Source organism: Vidua chalybeata, chromosome 7 (genome assembly GCF_026979565.1).
Source record: "Vidua chalybeata isolate OUT-0048 chromosome 7, bVidCha1 merged haplotype, whole genome shotgun sequence".
Lineage (NCBI taxonomy): Eukaryota > Metazoa > Chordata > Aves > Passeriformes > Viduidae > Vidua > Vidua chalybeata.
Genome location: NC_071536.1, coordinates 3,598,207 through 3,619,856, shown reverse-complemented (window position 1 = coordinate 3,619,856; position 21,650 = coordinate 3,598,207). Strand labels below are relative to the sequence as shown.

Below are 21,650 nucleotides of genomic sequence, written 5' to 3'. Positions count from 1 at the left end.
GTGTATGTGTAGTGCCCTTCAGTGTGAGATCTTGCAAGAGGAACACAGGCCTCCAGATTAAATAGGTTATCTACATCCTACATACCCAGCTGCAACTTACAGGGGAAACTTATTTTTCTTTTAGATTTGCAAGCTGAATTTTTTCATAATTTAAAAAGCAAGTCCTCAGAAAAATAAATAACAGAATTAGTCCTGAAATAAGAAAACCAGCACAAGCCACTGGGCCTCTTGCATGGACAGGTTTTGTGGTATACTAAAAGCAGAGCCAAATCCTGTGCCAGCTATTCTTCTTTATGAAATATTAACCTGTATAATACACCATGAAGCAAATACTTTTCAGCCTTTTTTAAGGGTGAAACAAAACACTTTTCTACAGGAGTGACTGTTTACAGTAACATTTACAGTGCAGGTCAGCTTTGAGAAGTACAAAAATACCTCTGTGTTGTCCTATGGATGCCTTCCTGACTATAAACTGTATATTTATAAGTACAAAACAGTGTTTCTAACCCAAGAAAGCGTTGTAGCCAGGTACGTCTCATTTTTGGGTTGGGCCACCTTTAGGAGGTCTCAAACCCCCAGGGACAGTGGTGTAGCTTGGCTCTCTCCTGAATTTACCCCACTGTCTGCTCCCTTGGGCTCCTTTACCAAACTGCAATGTCTGGGGCACAGCAAAAAGCATCAAGGAGGACCCAGCTCAGAGCTGTGCTGCTTTTCCAATAGACTAAGGGATTTCCATGAAGTTTCTTTCCAATTCTACTAGTTATGGGGAAATAATCCTCTACATCTATTACGGCAATTACTTTCAGAGGTAGACATTTACTTTTTCACCCACTGCTGCATTTGATTAGATTAAAACCTGGATCAATTTAAAGGAAGGCAGATGCAAACAAAACCCCTTTAGTAATTTATCCTGCGATTCAGACTATTCCAAAGCAGGGGATCTAAAGGACTGATGAGTGCTGTATTTCCAGTGATTTATAGGGTTTGTGATTCCTGGCTGGGTGAAATGTGGTTTTCAACAAAGAAAGAAGACAGGGAGCTCAAATCAGTCCATCTGTCAGTGTTTGCATCTGCAGTAAATCTGGAATAAACCCTGTAGGTGATTGAGTACCGTCTCTTTCTGTGAAGGTGTCTGTGCTCACAGACATTTCGTCACCACCAGTGTGACCACTGACTCCAGGCAGCTGATGGGGCAGCGCAGCATCTTCTTGCTGGTCCTTCACTAGCTCTTTTGTCAGATTGAGGAACACCTATGGAGCAAGAAAATATAAAGGAAAATTTGTCCAAATGACTCCATTTACCAAAACAATTGCCAGAATCCACTCTCCTGCTTTGTAGCTGTATTTGGTGCAGCAGTTATGTGCCATAATCCTCTTTCTATTCCCTTTGTGCTCCATGAGAGAAATTAACTTTTTTTTTCTGTATAAACTTGTTATCCAACTCCTTTTCACCTCCTGTCTCTGTTCTGCTGCAGCAGTGGAAACTCAAACCTGTTTCCCTGGGATATTCACCCTCGAGCTCCTGACAAACCCACTGCCTCCATGCTGGGAGTGTGCAGTCATGGCACATGGGTCATGATGTACAACTGCACGTGGAACATGATGTACAACTGATTCTTGATGCCTTAGGAAAACTCCTTAAAAGAAAGCAAGAAATTCTGAGCAGGAAGGTAACAATCCCCCTCCCTCCCTTCTGCAAGACATGGCTCATCACTGCTCATCATTTACTTTTTATTTCTGATGCAATTAAATGTGTTTATTTGACCAGTGATTTCCCATGGGCAGAAAGGTGCCTGTGTTACTCTCTCCTTAGTCTAACTCCAGTGGCTCATTTTCTGGGTAAAACATCAAAAGGCTGTCAGCAAGGTGAGACAGTGCATTAGTATATGTATAGATTTATAGATGCATCTACACACTCATGTGCACCTAAGTGTAACCCCTTCCTCCCTGCCCGAAACCCTCATGTAAATTCCTAACATGCCCAGAGAGCCCAGCCACACAGTGCTGTGAAATTAGTCTACATGACATTTCAGCAAATCCAGCAGCTCCTGAGCTTGTACCTCTTCCACAGTTGTGTTGGAAATCCCATAGCAGCCCAGGTGGAGATCATTCAAGCTGGTGTCCAGGGCTCTGAGAAGGGCCTGGTAGGCCCCTGACACTGTGGACTTGAAGGGGGGAAGCACATACACGAGCTCTCCACCAATATCCTCCTTGAGATAAGCCTCTGGGAGATAGGACTGGATCAAGGAGGTCACTGCTGTGGTGTCACATTCCTCTATCATGTTCTGAAAAAGGAGGAAAACATTCTGTGGTCACTGAAAAGGTGGCAAGGTCAACCTTCCTCTGGCAGGATGTAGCCCAGATCTTCTCCCGGAGCATAGCTGGTGATCTCAGTCCAGCTATCTAGCATGTCAGGATAAATATCAAAAGCAGATGAAAGTGGGTTTCTGGCCCTTGAAAAAGGGATGTGTGACAGTCTCCCATCTTGGTCCATCCAAAACCTCACCAGGTTGGGCTGAGTCAACCACTTTGCAGTGCTAGAGGTTTGTAGTACAACAGAGCTCTCTGGGCTGGCCACCGGAGAGCTTAACGTGGCTGCCAGCACAAACTCACTCTTTTTCCCATGAAAAATGGGGCTTGCTCATGGGTCTTTTTTCATTTTCTTTGTCTCCTGTGCCAGCAGTCTGGAAGAGGGGTTGGTCTCTCATGCTACCTGTGTGCTGGGGCTACCAACAGCATTCTAATAAATGCTAGCAAGAGTAGAGTTCCCCACTCCTTGCAAGCAGAACACTGCCCCATGCCAGACACTATGGATGGGCTCTTTCCATCTGCTTTATTCCTCTGAACTCCAGAGTTCACATTCTGCATCCTTGCCTTTAACCTTCAAGTAGACCCTGTTCTTTTTCAACAAAGCAGAGCCCTGACATTCCTGTTTTCACAAGGCCATAGAGATCACTCAGCTCCTGCCAATCCATCCCTCAACCAGCCCTGATGATTCCCTTGGAGACAGAGCTGCCAGGAGCTCTAGGACCAGCTCAGACACAAACCTTCTTTTTGGTAAGGGTCAGGTGGTAGCCATCCCCAAAGGTTTCCTTGAGGTAGAAAGGTGAGCCACAACATTTGAGCCCTCCATGCTCGAGGAAGGCAATCCGGTCGCTCAGAACTTCTGCTTCGTCCAGGTGATGTGTGGAGAGAATGATGGTTCTGCCTGGAAAACACAGTCACCACAGAATGAACACCTGGTTTTATGGCAAAACTGGATTTTAGGAGGATTTGGCTTATTTTCTTTTCTTCCTCAAAAACTTCTGTATTCCCCTACACAATGATATCATCAATATAACTGCAGGGGTTCCAGAGCTTCCCCTTGCTCTGGATCAACCCATGGCAAGTAAGTCCACATTGTTAAACCAATACAATGAAGGTTTATAGCAATTTTATTTTATCACATTCTGGTCAGATCTGTCCTTATCTCAACAGTGAGACAGGTGAAAGCCTCACTGAATGAGGGGACACAGAGTATCAGCTGAAAATCAACTGCATTTTTTGGTAATTATTAGTGAAATTGGATGAAAGGCAACAAGAGAGAGTAATTTTACAGTATTGCAAGCTGTGTTCTATGGTGAAGTTATTTTTTAAATGACACTGGATGCGCCCTCCAGAACTGCAAAATCCCAGTCTCCCAAAATTTTTTCTCTCTGGCCTCCAAAACCCACAATTCAAAGCCACTGGTACCGTCTTTGTAAAGTGACACAAATCACCTTTGTCTCTGGGCAACATCTCCTCTCATCACAGTACCTTTCTTATTCTTGGAGATGATTTCCCAAATACTCCTCCGGGAGCACGGATCCACCCCCGTGGTTGGTTCATCCAGAATCACCACCCTGGATCCCCCCAGGAGAGCAATGGCTATGGATAACTTCCTCTTCATCCCCCCAGACAGGGTGCCAGCCAGCTTGTGACGATGGCTGTACAGCCCAGTCTCCTTCAAAGTCCTGGAAAACAGAGGGAAAACAACCCCCAAAAGTTGTCCTTTAAGCGTCTTTTCCAAGCAGGGAATTTGAAAGTACCTGAAAAAACTGTAACTGGAAATGAAACCCTGCTCAAGTATGGACTGCTGTGCTGAGAGGTCACAGTGTAGAGTCACCCTGCAGCTCAGTCATCGGGATTTTCATCTAAAACATTTCTGAGGATGTTTTCAAAGTTTTCATCTGACAAGTCAAGGTTAAAGGCTCAACCCCATCAACTGAGACACCAAGATCCAAACTCCCTGGGATGTTCTGGTTGCTTCGTTTCTCCGCAGAACCAATAAAGCCAACATCATCTTTCTGACTGGTTGATTAAATCTCTTCCCAGGGTAAACTATAAAGCAGCAAGGAGTAGACCCTTAGGCCTATAAATTCATCTCCAAATAATTGCCACAGCAGCCTGTAAACCCTTTGGAGAAGAGATACTGTTTTCTTACAGTATAGGTATCAATATATTCCTCTAGTCAGAGCAAGGCACCATTTGAACCCTAAGCTGGAGCTGCAACAAGACCTCCAATCCACGATTTTGAGCTTTGCAGGGGCACTGGCACCACCACACAACTATTTTGACAGCCCTCTCTTCCCTTCTCCTGCCCTGCTAATTTTATACCTGTTCACTTCTTGGTAGAGCTCTTGTTTGCTGCAGTGAGGGACTTTGATGTAGCCATAGAGCAGCAGGTGTTCTTTGGTGGTGAGGTAGTTGAAGAGCACGTCGTGCTGCATGCACACCCCCATGTTCTTCCTGATCACCTCCTGGTCAGTCCTGATGTCTTTGCCATACACAAAGATCGTGCCTGACGACGTAGGGAACAACCCAGTCAAAATAGATCTGAAGGAAAAATAAATAGAAAGGGCAAATTAGAAAAAGGAGGAAGCCATGGGTAATTTTTTTCATGTGGCCTTGCAGCTGTCACCACTTCCAAGGTTTCCTTGTATCCCCCTCCCACTCCTTCCAGCCAGACACCACTGCCCACTGTGTGTCCTGCTGCCCAGCCATGCTCTGGCAGAGCAGAGGCCAATTAACATCCATGAACATCCTTGTCCCTCTCTGTGGGATTGCAGGGGCAAGCTCCCAGCTTGCCCTGGCTACTCCTCACCTCTACTTTTACCTGCTGCAGCCTCTCTCTCCCTAGGTCAGACCACTGCATATCTCACACACTCAGGAATGCCTTTAACATCCAGTTTAATTACTGGGAATTCATAGAATGCAGTCACTCCTTATTCTCTGGTTTGCCTGGAGTGCCCACACAGCCTCATACTGTAGCCACAGCTGAGGCTGAGAACCACCTCTTTGTCTGACTAACCACTGCAGAGCATGGAGACCTGATGTCACTGCCATTATTCATGAGAAATGGGAGAGGACTTCTTGATGAGACACCTCTCAGTGGGCAGCACTTTCATCTACTTCAAGCAAATAATCACCCACCAAGCAGGAGCTGAGTCAAACTCCCTCTGCTCAGAATAACTACTTGCACATTACAGCTCATTTTTGGTGCTGTCCTGCAGGGACTAAAGGGAGAAGATGCATCTCAGACCGCCCTTCACCTTCAGAGAGTTTCTCCTCTCTCTTGGGACTTTTAACCATCATTTAAAAGCAGTAACTTGTGGCCTTACTCAGGATTTGAAGCCTGTGCTAAGTTTCAGGCAGGTTTTATACTTTTCTGCATATCACCTTTGCTACACTTTGCAAACAGAATATGAGGTGAATTGATAATAAGCTGAGGTGAAGCACACATCTGTCTTACTGATTTTGGCTCTTCTGAGGCTTCTATTTATCAGCTTAATGTTCCTTTCAGAGATATGCATATATATATCAGTGGAGAAATCACATTCTACAGGTCTGTTTTAGTGCTGTTATCTAAAAAGTCAAATAATAATTTATAAACAGCAAGGCTGAAAGGCCAATGCATTAATCCCCTGCCATTCCAGCCAACACATGAGTCTGTACAGCTGAAGTGTATCTTTATTAAGTTTTCTTGCTAGTATCACTTCAGCTTAGGTGTGTGCATGAGCTCCCCACAGCTTCCAGAACAACCTAACCCCAGGCCAAGGAACAAAACACCTGAACAGCTGCTGTGCTGTGTATCCCAGGTATCTCAGCAGATTAAAAAGCACGTTCCTAAGCAGAAAAGGACCTTTTAGAACCTAAAGAATTCTAACAGATGAAGGAAGTCCTGAGGTCATCCATGAGCAAGATAAAACTGCGTGAGGGATTTGGCCTAGTGAAGCACCTTCCTCAGTCTCCCACTGCTGCACAGCCCCACTTGCCCTCCTGCTCATCCAACCACACCGCACAGGATAAAAAGGAACTGCTTTAAATGATACACACATGGTTGTAGTTTTCCCAGCTCCATTGTGTCCCAGCAGGGAAGTGATATTCCCTTCATAAAAGTTGAGGCTGAGGTTGTCCACTGCAGCTTTGGATCCATAAACCTTTGTTATGCCATGGAGGGAGACTCCCAAGGTGAGGTCGGTGGGCTCCGGTTCCACGTGAGGGTGGGGGGCACCTTTGACACCAAAGAGAAGGGTCAGGGACAGTTACTGCAGTGCAGCAGGTGTTGTGCTACTTTTCTCATCCCAGAGGAAACCAAAATACAGCAAAGGCAAGTGCCTTTCAGCCAGAAATATTGAGAACATGTCACTGGATCTGTATCATTTTGAACTCTCCGGGATTTTACCTTTTTACTTCTCAAGCTTCTAATAACTCCTGACAACAGGCATTAATCACTTCTGAAAAGGTCTCATATTTAGGTGCTTCAGAGCACCTAAGTTTATTTATACTAAACAAGCACAGAAAATTAAAGGACATGAAGCAAAACTACAGAGTTATTTTCAGTTAGGTGGAACCAGCAAGCTTTTATGTGTGATCTCAGTATTTTACAGGCTAAATATTTAAAGAGATAAGCAAAGAAGCACACGTGCCCTTTGCCAAGTGGAGACCTATATTTGCATGCCCAAACAGAAGTGTATTTCTACACAGAGAGACAAGCATGGAAGGTAACTGCCCAACTACAACACACACGAATGTGAGCGTGAAAATCAGTACTGACTCTCCACAACAAATAGGAAGAACAAAGATAATTTAAGGGCCAGATCTCCATTTATGTGAGTACCAGCTTTCAATTTTTCCTGTGCTTCAAAATAACAATCAATGGTGTTCTCTGAGTATGGTGCCCCTTTACAAATTTGGCTTTGTTTACCCAAAATATAAGTTATTATTGCTGCCCCTTCTAGTATCCACATACATATCTTGTTGGGGAGGGTGACTTCTTTCCTTAACATCAGCTTGGAGAAGAGCAGGCCTCTTTGTTTCTCATTCCAGAAGGGCAGGTAGCTGTTGTATTCAATCCAGTAAGATGGAAGCAGTGGGAAGTACCAGGGAGCAGCCATGCCATATCTACCTGCAGGAACAGGAGTCTTGTTCAGCTATCTGTTCCTCAGGAAGTGCCACTGTTGGGGTGCACTCAAAATAGCAAAAATTAACTTTACAGAGATTTCTTGATATGCTCATGCACTACCAGGACTTGTTAAAGACTTTTTCTGATTGGCACAATAGGAAGCACTCACTAATTTGTTATTCTGAATAACTCCATAGCTGGAGGGCAGGAGAACTTTACATTTTCCACTGGGTACATTTCTGTATGCCAGTGGACTGCTTCATTAGGTGGGGAAGAAAAGCAAAAGACAAATGTACTGGCTCTTGCCCAAGGCAGGAATTACTTTTTGAAACCAAATGATGTAAGTAACACAGCTCGAAATCACTCAGCTGACAAATGCAGTCTAACATGCTCCATTCTCACCCACCAGACTGCAGTCACACCCTCCTGTGTCCTTGGCTTCAGCTTCTTCAGGAGACCCACCTCCCCATGTGACAGGCTGAGAAACCCTAATTCTCCCTTGCTCTGCTCTCTCTCAGTGCCATTAATAGGCTCAGACACCCACAAAGTCGTGCTCCCTTTGGTCTGGGACAGAGTGTGTGCACTGTCTCACTGCCTCAGCCAGCCCTGTGTTCACTGTTCTCCAAAAGAGATGCTAAAGCACCACCCTCAATGCTTTGCATCCTTACCTGGGAAAACATTCCTTATGTACCACCCCAGGATGAAGTAAATGAAGGAGTCTATCAGAATGAGCCAGCACATCCAGCCAAAGGAAGTGTTATCTCCAATCATTGGGGACTTGTACATGTTGTCCCACTGCAGTCCTGCAGAGAGGAATTGAGAAATACAATCAGAACCCATCTCAGCCAGTGAAATACCACCCCCAGGAGAGCTCAAAGCCTGGCTTTGTCAGCCATAAACTCACCTATGCCCTGTGCCTCGTAGCGAGCAATGTATTGACTTGCATAACTGAAGGCAGTTGGAGACAACAGACTCTGAGGGATAAACAAAATTGAAAACAAGAAACATTTGAATTAGTCTCAAAGAGAAGTCAGGTCAGTCAACCAGTCAGGTACCTCATTGGGTTATTCCAATAGCCAGAAAAATGAGTGTTGGGTTTGTTTTTTTCCCAGCAGTCACAAGGAGCATTGAACCAGGCCTGTGATGGGAAGTGTTACCTGGTGACAGGCTGAAATGTTTCCTTAGGGCTTGATTTCTTTTGCTTCCATACCCAGGACGCAGCTTCCTCCCTCATACAGGGCTTTATTTTAGGTTTTTGAAATACAGCAGTGCTTGAGAATTACCTCAGGGAGCCATATGGTTAATTCTTTTACTACTTGCATTAATAGATGTCATTTCCTGAATTTGGTGACAAGTCTGGCTTCTGGAACCTAACACCCACCTACTCTGCCCCTTGGTAAGAAACAAGAATCTACTCCCATGTGTAGGAATTTGAGACACAGGAAGCCAGAGGATGATCTGAGGCAGCAATGAATAGAGCCAGCCCTGCTACCCAACCCCCTCACTGAGACAGCCTGCTTCTTCAGAGAGGGTGAAAGCAGCCCATTTTCCTTTGCAATTCCAAAGGGGAAAGTACATAGCTCAAACTACTGTGATTCAGCTGGCAGGTGGGAACTCACTAAAATTCCATAAGGAGAGCCTTCAGTCAGGGGACACAGCTAATTGCAGGTGTCCCTCAAAAGGGCCATGGCCAACTCTCCTACCCTGCCTGTCACCACCCACTGATGGAATTCAGAAAGGCACCCAACTCCCTTGTGTCTGGGACATGAGGTACAGTAAGAGTGTACTGCAGTGTAGTGAGGTCCCTGCCTCCACACAATGCCTGGGAATATGGAGAAGCAGAACTCACCAGGAGGCTCTTGACAGAGAAGCTCAGGTGGTTCTCGATGACGAGCAGCACGATGAAGGGGAAGAAGGTGAGGATGTACACGAGGCTGCCCACCAAGGCCGCGATGTTGGTGTTGTTGAAGAAAACACTGATGAAGTAGCTCATGGCTATGATGGACAGGCTGTAGTCCATCAGGTACAGGAACAGGAGTGCTGTGTCTGTTTTGGGAAGGATCTCACCCACTTTCAGAACAACAATGAGGAAGGTGACAGTAATCAGGAGGAAGATGGCACACTCGATGAACCAGGCAATGAAATGGCTGCTGGCATTGACACCCATCATCTTCATGTACTGCAGAGAGGAAGATAAAAAAACCAATCACAAGTGGCATTTGAGAGAAATGAAGAGATCTTTATGCTGATATTGAATGATTTCTTTTTCCAGCTCGTGGACAGGGCCTGCAACCAGATCATGCTCGTTCTATCCAGGGACAAACCACGCACTCCCATTTCAGGAATGCCCAAGGTTTGCAAAGCAGTCTGTTGGAAAAGAACAGCCCAGACAAGACCTGCAAGGATCAAATGTCATGGCCCACAGGGTCCAAAGCAGCTTCTGGCCTTAGATTTGTACGTTTTCTAAAGCCTTTTGATTGTTTCTTTAAAATAATGATAATTGATCCAGTGGCTTAAGACTAAAAGCTCTCAAATGTCTTTGAAATCAGACCTTTCTCACACAACCCCAAGACAAAAAATAACAGCTAAATTACTATGGTTAGGAGGAAGAAATATTAATTTATATTAGCTGATGATTAATTCCCCACACTTGCATAAAACTGTAAATTTGTATTGATAAATCCAGAAGAAACTATAGGTGGTGGTGTCTTCTTGTGGATTATTACACAGTTAAAAAGATTAATGATGCCCTGGTCCTTGGAGACAGTGAAAATGGTTGCCTAAATTAGAGTAGGGGGCTGCCAGGGAGCACACACTGGGGTTCATTCATTTTCCATCTCATCACAGGTCAGAGTGTCCTTTCCTGGAAGTGTTTTTGGTGAATCAGTATTTGTTTCCATGGTGTTGGATAAAAAACAAATCTGCTCAGAGCTTTTGTTGCTTGCTGAAGCTTAGTTTGACAAAAGTTCTTTGCTGTTCATCTCTGTTGACAGTGATCACACTGAAAACCTGAGTTAATTTAATAAATTCCCAATGTCTCAATGTCATTTCTTTTCCAACAGGGAACCTGAATGAAGAACTTCATTTCAGAGGAGCTGATGTAATATGTAGCACCTTCTGAAATATTAAGTATAATAACTTCAAGGATAGGAAATAAGTCACTTTTCATGTCTTTGTCCCCAGTAGGTATGACTCAAAGTCAATTTTTAGAGAGCTTTAAATCTTCAGAAACCCTGTAATTTTGTGAGATGCCCATGTTTCCTGTGTTCAGCATTGCAAAGCAATATTCCCTCCACTTGAAGGGCAAACACCCTGCATTTCCATGGCTTTGAGCTTGGTTATAATGGCATAATTCACACACTGCAGGTCAAACAATAGGTATCTGGAATATTTTCCTTAATGCTTGTTTTGCTCCATTTAATATTGAACATCAGACACACTAACCACAAATAAGGAAAATCTGTTTATAATTCTGCACGCCCCAGAAAGTTTCCCCGTACCTCATAAAGCCTCAGATCTTTCTCCTGAACAAGTGTTTTAACAAAATCAGCTATAAACAGCACCCAGGCAGCCATCAGAGCAAATGGAAGAGAGTAGGTCACGCTGGTTAAGAACCTGTAAAAGGCAAAAGCAGGCTTTAGCTGCATACAAAATGTTCTGGGGATTAAGGCTTTATACAAGAATATATTTTTCAGAACAATACTCTGGCAAAGGAAAAGACATGCTTATATTTCAAAATGTGGAGTAAAATTAATAATTACAAAAAAAACGACTCCTTTGCCATTGCATTGGATTTTCTATTCATCAAACTCCTGACTGCTCAGATTTTTTTTTTTTTTTTTTTTTTTTACGTTGCAGAGGGTTTTCCTTGCTCAGCAGCACCACTGGCAGGAGCAGAAAGCACCATGGGCAGTGGCATCTCCTGGCTCTCTGATGGGCTGCATTCCATTTGGAAACATCACAGCAACCAGCCATAATTCCCAGTTCTGTTCACAGATATAATGGCCAAATTTCACGATCAGGCCAAATTTCTGGTGTTGGAGTCTGGATGTGGGTGCTTTCCTACAGGTTGTCTGTCCTAGCACCCCACAGGACAGGCAGACCCAGGACACATTTCTTGGCTCCTCATTTTAGTTAAAACCTTCTCCCAGTGACAAATGTGTGAAGAAAAAAAACAAAACAAAACAAAACCAATGGCCAACAAAAAATTTCCTTTTTACATGGAAAGCAAGTTTTTATAGCAGGGGATCCCCTTCACTGCATCTCCAGGGTTTATGTTTTCCTCCTTAATTTCTAAACCTGACTTAAACCCCATAATCAGTGTTATTCCTGGAATAATGTACAATAACAGTGAGAAATGAACACTACATTTGTTTTCAAACTTTTTTTACCTGTAAAGCTGAAAATTTCCTATAAACCAGCATTTTAGGAAATTATTCCATGCAAACAAAGCCTTATTTAAAAAATCCAAGAAAGGCTTCTAAAAATTCAGCATAGCCCAACACCTCTTGTGTACTGGTTTATATCTGTATCTATATCTATATATATATATCTATATATATATATATATAGATATATATATAGTCCCCCCTTTTCTCTCCAGGATGATAACTGTGCAATAGCAATCAATAAGCAGATATTTTGTGATGACTTCAGCTGGATGCAAATCCAAAGCCTTGAGGTATTTTAATAATTGAGCAAACACATCCTTCTGAACCTGGGCTGGGGAGGGAAATCCAAAGGCAAGTGGAAAAGCTCCTAGGTCCAGCCTATCCCTTTGCTCCAAGGGAGACCCTCAGTCAGGGCACAGTGATCCTCACATCTATCAATACTTCTTGTTGAACATCCTCCAGTGCTCCCTGATGGACCTGGAAATCCCTTCCCTGTGAGTTTTCCACCCAGTTTGGCTACTGTAAAGCTCATAAACCTAGGCATCCTTTTTTCCCCCACAAAAAAAAAATAAATTTTCTAAGTTCTGCTGCTTTGTCTGCATGGGAACACCTGCAGAACAAGACAAGACTCGTATTTAACCCAAGTTCTGCCAACTCTCAACCCCCTGTGTGTAGTAAAACAGAGACAGGGAGTTTTACCTGCTGTAAAACCTACAGTTACCACCACAATCCAGGTATAAAAAGAGCACTAAAACCAAAAGATTAGGCAAACTAAACCTTAGGGTCAAAATTTCCCTTTTTTGTTCAGCCCCTTGAGAAAAAAAACCCAACTGAACAGAATTAAATTATTTTTATGCTATGTGAGTGTGGTATTAAGGAACGGTGAACTCCACCAGTCTGACAAGATGAGTTGACACAAAACATGAAGACAAAAGCCACCCAAACTTACATATCCTTGTTGTAGCAGGGGTAAGGCATGGCCTGGACCTGAACAGCTATTTCCTCTGGTTTCTTGCCAGTCTGCAGCTCAATAATGGCCCTTTCAATGCTGTCCTGGAGGTAAATGAAGGCCCGGCTGTAGATCTGGCTCTGGGAGGTGGAGTTGTGCGGGCCCACGGTCCAGATGCGCTCCCGGATCCTGTTGGTGGTTTGAGTTATCCTGCTGCTCATTCGGATGGTGTAGTTGAGCACAGGAGGGAGGGACAGGCCCCCATGAGCTGAGTGTCCAGGCCTTGAAGGCAGCTTGAAAATGATACCTGGGAAAAGAAAGGGAAAAGGCTTTCCTTTGGAGTCGACAGCACACACAGACATGTAGGAACTCCTCATTTTTACAAGGCTTCCTCACAGAAATTTTTCTATCCAGAACATTTTTCCTGATTATTCTATATATAAAACATATGATAGAATAGAGGACAAACAGAGAAGAAAACTGCTACTATGGGAACGGACAAAAATTACCAGGGTTTGAAGTTCCAAGAGAAGTTCCTATCTACCCCTCAATTATGAAGCATAAAACCAAAAGGGTCACAGGATTTATCAGTGAATCCTAATTGAGGGCCTTCTTTAAATATTAAGATGTATTAATTATACAAATATAAGTTCCTATTTCCTGCGCCCTCTACCCCTCTCTGCAGTCTGATCCTACAATCCAATCCCACAAAAGTGAAAAGTGTGACTTAGAAGACCCAATACACCATTATGGTGCTTGGCTGGAATATCTCAAGTGATTTATGACTTTCTAATAAATGGAATTGTCTCACATTTGGACTTGAGGATCTTAAAGGTCTTTTCCAACCTGAATGATTCTATGATACCTTTGCTGATTAAAGCACCTTTTCCCATTGCAGCTTGAAAGGAAATGGCTGCACAAAGTTCACCTTGGGGCAGTGGGATTTTATTCAAACTGAGAATTAACCAAGAGAAATCACCACAGACAGGGGAGGTGTAAGGGAAGAGGAGGTATGAAAAGGAGGTCTCAATGTGCAGGTCCCACACACACTTGCTCCAAATCAACTGCAGTGTGGTGGGAGCCGTGACCACAACAGTTGCTGGTGAAAAGCCAAATATCTTATGTTGTATTCCCACACCTTATCAGGTGAAATTTAATTGTCAGGGGGATTTGGGACTGTCACATACTTGCAAACAGCTCATTCTTCAGGAAGAGCTCCTTAGCCACCGCTTCCATCTCGTCCAAGTCCTGCACTGCCCGAATGCGGTTGAAGGAGACGCAGGAGGACACGTTCACAGCCAGGGCAGCCAAAGTGTTCAGCTGGTCGACAACGTCGGCGTTGTTCTGCAATTCCAGCCGGATATCATCTAGGGAAAAACCCACAAATAAACCTTCCAGCATCACTACACCCAGCAAAAAACCCACTCCATCATTCCACTCCTTCACGCTGACGATGACACCAGAAAGGAGGAAAGAAAACAAACCAAAACCCATCATGCTAAATATGAAGTGTGAAATACATTTCTGCACTCAGCAATGCAATGAAGGCATGCTGTTGACCCAGTTTTTATGTTAATCATTTGTAATATGCTCGTGAGTTTGTCTTTGGGAGGATGCCAGCAATGGGATGTGACAGCCATCCCAAATCAGAAGTCCCCACTAACCTGCTGAGGCTTTAGTCATGCACATGGTGCTCACCATTCCTTCCACACCCTCTGGTTTAGGATGCAATCAACTCGCCTGTTGAGCTGCTGTGTCTCAGGGGAGGACATGCTTTATCCAAGCACATCAAGGCAGAGCTGTGTGTGCTGTGCTGATGTGTGGACTGAACCTGATGCTGCAGTTAATAAAGATGCTGCTGTTTGGCAGCATTTCTGGCAGGTTTCTGCATAAGGTGGCTGCATAATGCAAGGTAACTAATATGGAACAGCTGCTGCAGGCATCGTGGCTTTATGGGGAGTTAAGGCAGGAGTTGTTGCTCATGAATAACACAGGGGTCATCACCAACTGGATGTAAATGACTGCAACAGACCATAATCACTCTTGGCTGCTGCTGGGCTTCGCTGGCACAGTCCAGATTTATGGTGACATGCCTGGGGACTGTGATCCCCATGCTGTGCACTCACAGGGGATGTACCACCACCAGTGCTGCTGGTGATTCTCACAGTGCACAGCAGCAAATGTCACCCTGGAGGGCCTTGCAGGCCCACCAGAGGACAGCAAACTGCAGCACAGCATCTCCTGCACTGATGCCTCTTGGCTCCATCAGCCAGGGTACATTTATCTGATCTCTGGCTTTTCTGCTCTGGAGAACTTTTCATCTGAACCTCGCTGCGATGCAAGGGAGCTCTCCACAACATTTTCCAGCAGAGTCCCAGGTAGCTCATTTGAAGTCATAATTATGGCTAAACAGTGTCCTCCAGTGGCCACACACCGCGGCAGAGCCTCCAATCCCTCCACCCAGGAGAAACATCTCTTCACACCAGCGCTTTGCTCTCTAAGACTCTTTTCCCTGGAAGATTTCTGGATCACAGCTGGGACTGCCTTGCCCTGGAGCCTCCAACATGGGCCAGAGAAGAGCAGACTAGGGGATGGCTGCAGCTGGCTGACTCTGGAGCTCCCAGACCCGAAGAACAAGTAAGGAAGAGGGCAGCACATCATGGACACACTTACCCAGTTCATTTATCTGACTCAGGAGCTCAGCTGCATCCAAATCCACCATCAGCTTGATAAAAACCTGCACAAAGGGATTCTGCAGGGCGTTCTGTCAATAAGCAGAGAAAGACAAAGCATCAGTTTGACCAGAAGCTTCTTGAGCTCACTCACTGTGTAATTCTAAGCTACAACAGAGCAGCTGCCTTTGCTGGGCATTTGTACAGCCATCTCCCTCCTCCTTTCACTCTGCATTGGGATGGGGAAATGCCAGCAATGAGAGTGTCAAACAGAGCTCTCTGAGTCCTTCTTTGAGTCAAGAAAGGATGCCTACTCAGTCTCCACCACACACTAGAGTCCCATCAAAAAAAATAATGGATAATTTTAGTTATTCTAGAAGTAAATTTCCCTTGTGTCTGTTTTAAGTCCTGTGAACATAGCCAGTGCACAACGTGTAGGCCACCAAAACTCAACTTGGAGATCCACACAGGTTTTCAGGTTTGGCTGAATACATCATTATTCCACCAATGACTGCAATCAGCAGAGAATATTTAATTTCACTTTTGCATATTCCACTCTGGATTTTCTCTTGGTGCCATGGAAATTAGAATGAATTCCAGCTCCCAAAATTAACTGCTAATGCTTTTGCGTTCCAAGGATCACATTTTTGCAAGAAAAGGAGACAATTTTTACTACAGAGAATGGGAAACAAGTGTGTGTAACGTTACAGTCTACTGCTTTCTGTACCCAAGCAAGGCTAGGCTTCTTAGAAGGGGGAAAGAGAAATTTTATTTACATCCAGTGAGGTACAAAACATCTTCTAGCTCTTATGTGTGTACCCAGAACTACATGCTTATTATAGATACTGTTTCATTTTCTGAAAAAGTCATTTCTTGCCTGGTCTTGGCTGGCTGGATCACTCCATCAAGCAGAAAGTTAATTTACAAACTGAAGAATGTTCCCTGCTCATCTTAGCCCTCCAGCAGGCCCCAGCATGGCCAGGGTCAGGGAGCATATTACAAACAGTTCATTAGAGAAAGAGAATTTGCAGGGAAAGGTGAGTCAGGAGCATCTCTTTTAAGGGAACAGGCAGGCACAGAAACTGATGAAGTCCTGCTGACTTAAATGTCCCTGGAACCCCAGTTTACTTCAGTGAATAAATCCATCCTACCAGTTCCCTCCTGGCAAGAGACAGAGGGGAGGTAGGAAGTCATACCTTGATCATTGGAACTGTCTGGTTTAACTTAGTCAGTGAATTCATGATGACAGGAGACTGGTCCAGCCACTCCTGGGACTTCAGGGCTAACTCAGCCATCTGCTCCAGGGTTGCATTCGACTACAAAAGAAGCCCCCAACATGAAAGGATTAATTTATTACCTTACAGATTTTAACCAATAAATAAATCAAGAAAACAGTTGAGACCAAATTTGTTTTCCTTTGGATTTTTCCTAGCATCCTCTCATGGTTTGGCAAAATGCCTTTTAACACACTGAATTTATGCAAGTACTATTATATTTATTTAGAGAATGTCTTGAATATCTGCTTTCCTTCTGCCTCTGGTCTGCCTGTGAACAAGCACTGGTTGCAGCATTTGTCCTGGGAGACACATCTCTCCTACTGGCTGAAAATATGGGGGTGAAACGTCATAAACTGAAGGCCTTAAACAATTGTCCTATAAATATTAGATCAACAGCAGCTTCTGGAGGAAAGATTCAACCAAAGACAAAAGATGACTCATATGGCCAGCAAGGCAAATAGGGAAAGATAATTTGATTAATACTCCAAACAGTGAGAAAGCAGCCCTCTGCTTCCCAGGGAAACAAGCCTGTGCTAGATAAATTACAACCCTCTGCAGTGGGTGTATCCTGATGTCCTGGAACAGAGCCATACCTTTCCCATGATTGCTCGAGTTTCTGGGGTATCTGGTGTGAAAAGGATCTTCCCAAGCACCATTGGTTTTAAGAAAGACCAAATCAAAGCTCCAGTGGGGGTCTTGACCAGGTCCAGGTAAAAGGATAAGCAAAATGGGGCTGCAAGGGGAGAAAAGCAAACAAATTGCACAGAGAACAAAACAGACCAGACACAAGAAAGCTACAACCGTGTTTTTTCTGCCATCTACCCAGTTTGTTGCTGTGGCCAGTGAATGACTTCAGGGCCCTCTTCACTGACTGATCTAATGCATCTTGACAAAAGCAATCCACCCCCAAGATCTCCTGTTGCTGAACTCAAGACAACAAGAGTCTCGCTGTTAGAGCCAGCATTATCTGCTTGAAGGTTAAATGGAGTTTTGTGAACTCAGAGGAGCTAATAATGTCAGTACAGTCAGAAAAACTACACATCAAGAAAAAGCAGTGACCTGTCAAGCCCTAGGACCAGATCACCAACAAATGGGAGACAGTGCAGTGTCAAGCACTGCTCTGCTGCACAGGCAGTTTTCCCTTTGAACATTTATGGAAATAAACCACCAATAATTAGGGCAGTGCAGATCTTCAGCTACCATAAATAATGAGCACTTACAGCCCTCAGAGACATATGGAGAATAGCTCAGCACTAGATCTGTCTGGAAATAGCAGAGTTCAGCTCTGAAACGTTTGTGCCCTAGGGAAAAGCCAGACTTACTGGAATCCTGAGGAATCCCATATTTCCTCATCAGCTTTTGGACATAGACATCCTCTGCATGAGAACTGTTGCTTACGGGGTCTCCAAAGTCTGGAAGCAAAGACTCAAAAAACAGGGGTGTGATCTCCTGGTTGCAGAGGACTTTTGACATGGATTTAAAAGTGCCATGTGTTATCCCAAAGTTGTTTGGTTTAAATAACGCCTGCAGAAAAGACAAAACACAAATAAATCCTGCACGCTGAAAGCACCCCACTTGGAGAGAAATAACAGAATGAGAAGAAAGGACTGAACATTTTTATACTGCTTTCCTATCAGAGGTTTGCATTTACAAAAATAGGAACTTTCGGTGGAAATCATGCATTTTTTGGTTATGACAAAGGTGGCACATTTATTTCCAGGTAAGACAGCCAGTGTGGGAAGTGCCTACAATGTGTGCAGAGAAATTCCCTATAATGTGTGCCTGGTGACATTCACACACCTGGGTTACAACACAGATTTGTCACATGGATATGCACATCACTGTCCCCATCTAGTCCATGGCTGCACGTGGCTCTGCAATGTGCAGGCAGAATGATGACCAGGAACGATTCCTGTCACTTGTGCTCTCCTGGACTATGGATCAGAGATGGACTGGACACTGTGCTGGATGAAGGCAGTGCACCCTGGAGTTACTGCAGCTGCCAGAGCAGTAATGGGTTTGTACTGAATGTTTTGGGCAGTCTCGAGGCTTAGGGTGTGATCTAATGCACACTAAAGCTAAGGCAGTTTTTTGCTGCTGACTTTGGTGGGTTTGCCTTTAGTGGACAGTTCTCCAGCTGTTTTCACCAGCTGATCCTTCCAGTACTTTGCTGGAAATCCTCTCTCCTTTAAGACATTCTTGCTCCAAGTGTTTCTCCCACAGCATGTGTTCCCCACTCACAAGCACATGATGGTCCCACTGCTCCAAATCAAAACTCTCCTAGGAAGGCAACATAGAATCACAGAATGGTTTGGGTTGGAAGAGACCCCAAAGCTCATCTCATTCCAACCTCCTGCCATGGGCAGGGACACCTGCCAGAAGCCCCATCCACCCTGGCCTTGAACACTTCCAGAGATAAGTTTCATAGAGCTTTTACTCAGAACACTGTTGCTTTGAAACAGAATCTATGGTTTAATGCACCTGTGGCTTCTAGGGTAAGAAATTACTGTGGAAACCATTTCAGTGGCATTTTGCCTCAAAAGCACATGCAGACTACACGTACCTTAGTCAGTGGCATTTTCCTGGACTGTTGGAGCTTTTTCAGGGAATGAATAGCTTGTAGCAATGGATCAATGCCAGATTCAACCTGGTGTCTGAAATATTCCATTTTTGTCAGAAGGCCTAACATCTTGTCCATGGGTTTCTGAAGTTCCTTGGGGAAAAACATCTGCAGGAGGCAGGAAGGAAATCAATTATGATGAGCAGGAATCTGTGTGCACAGGCATGCACACACCCATATTGTGTTAACTCAAACATGAGCACAGTGGGATTTTCAAAACTGCAAGGAGGCTTTACACAGTGGGTGTCCCATGGGAAATGAATGGGATTTGTATTCCTAAATCCCCAAGCACTTTTGCAAACCATTCCCCTGAACATTACATAATCTAACAGTGTGTTTCCAAACACCTACAGTTGGGAAATGTGTGTCATGTACTGGCTGGGATATGATCAAATCTCTCATTTCACACAGCACAGGTGTCAAAAACTATGAGTGACTTTTGACCTGAGCCCAAATTCATTGGCATTATCATTTAACAACTTTTTTTTTGGACAGGATCACTCCTGTATTTTTAAATACAAACTTCTCCGTGAATGTTTTCTTAGATGCTGTTTCTATACCTGGGGGGGTGGAAATTTGAATAATTTAGTAACTTTCTAGTTCCAAATAGATAGGGAGAAGATATTTTACAGGACTTTTTCCAAGGCTTCCCTTTTCAAGGAATCAAAAAATTTAGCTCAGTACCTTATTTTTGGGTCAGCTGGGAGTGTTCAAGAGGTTGTAACAGCACATAAAGGATACTAGCAGATAGGGAGGCATTTAAAGTAGGTCCAGTGCCTTTAAATGAGGTTTGCTGCTTTACACCAGCTGGGATTCTCATTTTTATCCATGCTGTCACAGCATGGATATGCAATAAAAATTGCTGCATGAGCAAAGCCTGATCTTTGGCTTGTGTAAATCAGTATAGCTTCTGGCCACTGCAATGATATTTTATAACCTTTCAGCCACCATGTGCAGCAAAGACTGTAGAAACCACTCTAAAAATCCAGCACTAACCTTGTATAAGAAATTGTAAATGTCCAAGTGTCTCAACAGGGTGACCCCAAGGAGGTAGGTCCTGCGAGTCCTCTCTGGCAGAGGGAGGCTGCACAGCTCCTGCACCACCACTTGCAGCTGCGGGTCCTCGGGCTGGACGCTGCAGGACTCCAGCTGCAGCACCTTAGAGAGGAGCTGGGTGTGCACAAAGGGAAAAGAGAAGTGTTAGGGGTGCACTGCACGCTCCACCATGCCTGGATGAATCCTGCCTGGCTGTTGTTCTTTCCACAGTGCCATATTTCAACAAGCCAAGAACCAGAAAATGCCTGCCCATTACTCCTGCTCCCGGGGACAAATCCTAAGGACTGTGTTTTACTACCCAGCTTGCACAGTAGTAAAAGCTTTTGTGGCTTCAATTTCTCATTGACTGATGCATGTGAAGTTTGGAAAAGAGCACGTTCTCTGGGGCCCAGTCCAGACAAGATGGCTGGGAAGGAGAAAAGCAGCTGAAGCTGTGCTTGCAGGAGCAGAAGGCTGAGGAAGGCAAGCTCATCTCTCATTCTGGGAGGGTATTTTTGGACCCTGAGTGCTCTCACACATTGTGGTTATAAATGTACTTTTTCACCTGGACTGGGACAACTTCTCAGTGACCAGGACCAACTGAAGACCCTGCTCAGCCCCCATTAGTGTGTCCCAGAGAGTTGTGCCCTGCTCCAGATCAGAGCCATCCCTCTCCAGGCAGTGCCTGGCTGCTGACCTGGTGACAGCCAAAGGGACCATATGGCTCCCAGTTTCCAGTGGCTGACACCAGTGATGCTCCTACTGCATTCCTGGTGGCTACTCCAATCCATAACATCCTCTGCTGTCTATCCCTGGGGGGTCACCTGTGCTGTCACACACCCAGTGACCTGCTCAGCTGCATTCAGTAACAAATTATAGTTTTAATGGTCTGAGCAGTAGAAAGCAACAAGATCTCCCAAAAGGATAACAGCAAACTTACCTGACTGCTGTTTTCTGGTAAAGATGCTTCCAGAAGAGCATCAATGCTGGCTGTCGACATTCCTGTTGTGTTTCTGAGGTCCTCTTTGAGCTGGTCCACATTTTTAAAGACATCTTTCAACTTTTCTGGAATAACAGTCAAAGAACAATTGATATTACAGCTTTCTCCAGACACACAGCAAATCAAGCACACGGAGAAGACTTTATGTGACGTATGGGAGTGTGGTACCTCACTGCTGATAAGAAAAAAATCCAAAAAAACCTTGGAACATATAGTCATTACTTCTTACTTCCTATGCTTTACAGTCTGGTTTGTGGGCTGAAGTTATCACGACATTTCAGGAC

At 44.4% G+C, this 21,650-nt stretch overlaps 1 protein-coding gene across 1 annotated transcript in view; it reads right to left on the bottom strand.

Annotated features, from left to right (window-relative positions):
- ABCA12 (ATP binding cassette subfamily A member 12) overlaps positions 1 to 21,650 on the bottom strand; it is a 79,891-nt gene that overhangs the window by 24,741 nt on the left and 33,500 nt on the right. Inside the window, exons 15-34 of the mRNA XM_053947904.1 lie at positions 21,307 to 21,431; positions 20,328 to 20,501; positions 19,275 to 19,439; positions 18,034 to 18,235; positions 17,305 to 17,444; positions 16,631 to 16,750; positions 15,436 to 15,526; positions 13,950 to 14,129; positions 12,763 to 13,069; positions 10,923 to 11,037; positions 9,272 to 9,601; positions 8,327 to 8,396; positions 8,091 to 8,225; positions 7,270 to 7,425; positions 6,354 to 6,531; positions 4,635 to 4,853; positions 3,795 to 3,991; positions 3,047 to 3,207; positions 2,060 to 2,284; positions 1,112 to 1,250 (exon numbers count right to left, since the gene is read on the bottom strand). Coding sequence (XP_053803879.1) covers positions 1,112 to 1,250; positions 2,060 to 2,284; positions 3,047 to 3,207; positions 3,795 to 3,991; positions 4,635 to 4,853; positions 6,354 to 6,531; positions 7,270 to 7,425; positions 8,091 to 8,225; positions 8,327 to 8,396; positions 9,272 to 9,601; positions 10,923 to 11,037; positions 12,763 to 13,069; positions 13,950 to 14,129; positions 15,436 to 15,526; positions 16,631 to 16,750; positions 17,305 to 17,444; positions 18,034 to 18,235; positions 19,275 to 19,439; positions 20,328 to 20,501; positions 21,307 to 21,431 — 3,429 coding nt within the window. The remainder of the gene's footprint in view (positions 1 to 1,111; positions 1,251 to 2,059; positions 2,285 to 3,046; positions 3,208 to 3,794; positions 3,992 to 4,634; positions 4,854 to 6,353; positions 6,532 to 7,269; positions 7,426 to 8,090; positions 8,226 to 8,326; positions 8,397 to 9,271; positions 9,602 to 10,922; positions 11,038 to 12,762; positions 13,070 to 13,949; positions 14,130 to 15,435; positions 15,527 to 16,630; positions 16,751 to 17,304; positions 17,445 to 18,033; positions 18,236 to 19,274; positions 19,440 to 20,327; positions 20,502 to 21,306; positions 21,432 to 21,650) is intronic.